Below are 1,025 nucleotides of genomic sequence, written 5' to 3'. Positions count from 1 at the left end.
GCCGGCGGCAGCCCTCGTTGGTGCTCCAGGGCCGACGAGGGAGTGGCTCCCACTCCCTTGGTTTTAGCAGCAGAGGCATGACCTGGGGGAGTTTCTGTTTGCTTGGTGACACCCTCGTGCGTGTCAGAGTCCCCGTCCCGTCACATCACGGCAAGCGGCCTCGCCTCACCCTGAAGCTGTGCCGCAGGGCCCTGGCTGCAACCACCTCATGTTTCCCCGTGACTTCTCTGGGCTCAGGTTGGGTGAATCCTCATTGCCTGTCTGCTGTGACGAGTGGAGCTGGCACCTGGAAGTCAGACCCTGGGAGAAATTCCTTAAATACATTGTTAATCACCGAGAAGCCCTTTCAGGAGCCTTGTAACACATGCAGTCAAGTTTGCAGAGCTCTCCTGGGCTGCGCAAACCTTCCCGCTGCTCCAAGGCCCGGCATTTGACAGCTGGAGGCGTCCCTGCCAGTCCTCTGCCGCCAGCTCTCACCCTCGCATCGAGGAGCTTCCCTGCAGCCTCTGCCCCGGCTGCTCATGTCGGTCTAACCTGGCCCTGGTGTGAGTGTGTGCCGGGCTATGTGTGCGCTGGGCAGCGTTGGTGAAGGGTTTGTGTCTCACTGGTGCTCGGTGCGTTGGTCATAGCCCTCGTGATGCCTCCCCGTCCCACCACCCCGTGAGCCCCTTCCTCTGTGCCTGGAAGGCGCTGCACCTTCTAGGAAAAGGGCTGCGGCCGCCCTTGCGTGGCGTGGATGTTTCCTGTCCCCTGCGCAGCGGTGTGGGAGTGGCTTTGAAGCTCGATGGTTTTGTCCATGCTTGGTCGTGCCCCGCCCCTCCCCCCGGCCCCGCTCCAGCCTGAGGCAGTTCCCCTTAACGTGCTGCTCCCCAGGTTTCACGAGTTCTGCATCCGTGGCTGGTGCATTGTCGGGAAGAAGCAGACGTGTCCCTACTGCAAAGAGAAGGTGGATCTCAAGAGGATGTTCAGTAACCCGTATCCTTTCTCTCCGTGGGACCCAGCGCCTTGCAAAGGGGAGCTGTGGG

At 61.4% G+C, this 1,025-nt stretch overlaps 1 protein-coding gene across 1 annotated transcript in view; it reads left to right on the top strand.

The window, feature by feature from the left end:
- Window positions 1-975, top strand: part of RNF121 (ring finger protein 121) — a gene marked incomplete at both ends in the record, with an annotated part of 8,883 nt that extends 7,908 nt beyond the window's left edge. The window contains one exon of the mRNA XM_010285090.1: window positions 874-975. Within this exon, the coding sequence (XP_010283392.1) occupies window positions 874-975 (102 nt within the window). The remainder of the gene's footprint in view (window positions 1-873) is intronic.
- Between the last annotated feature and the right edge of the window lie 50 nt (window positions 976-1,025).

Source organism: Phaethon lepturus, unplaced genomic scaffold, assembly GCF_000687285.1.
Source record: "Phaethon lepturus isolate BGI_N335 unplaced genomic scaffold, ASM68728v1 scaffold20394, whole genome shotgun sequence".
Taxonomy (NCBI): domain Eukaryota; kingdom Metazoa; phylum Chordata; class Aves; order Phaethontiformes; family Phaethontidae; genus Phaethon; species Phaethon lepturus.
Note: the sequence above shows the minus strand (reverse complement) of the source record. Positions and strands in the feature narration are given on the sequence as shown.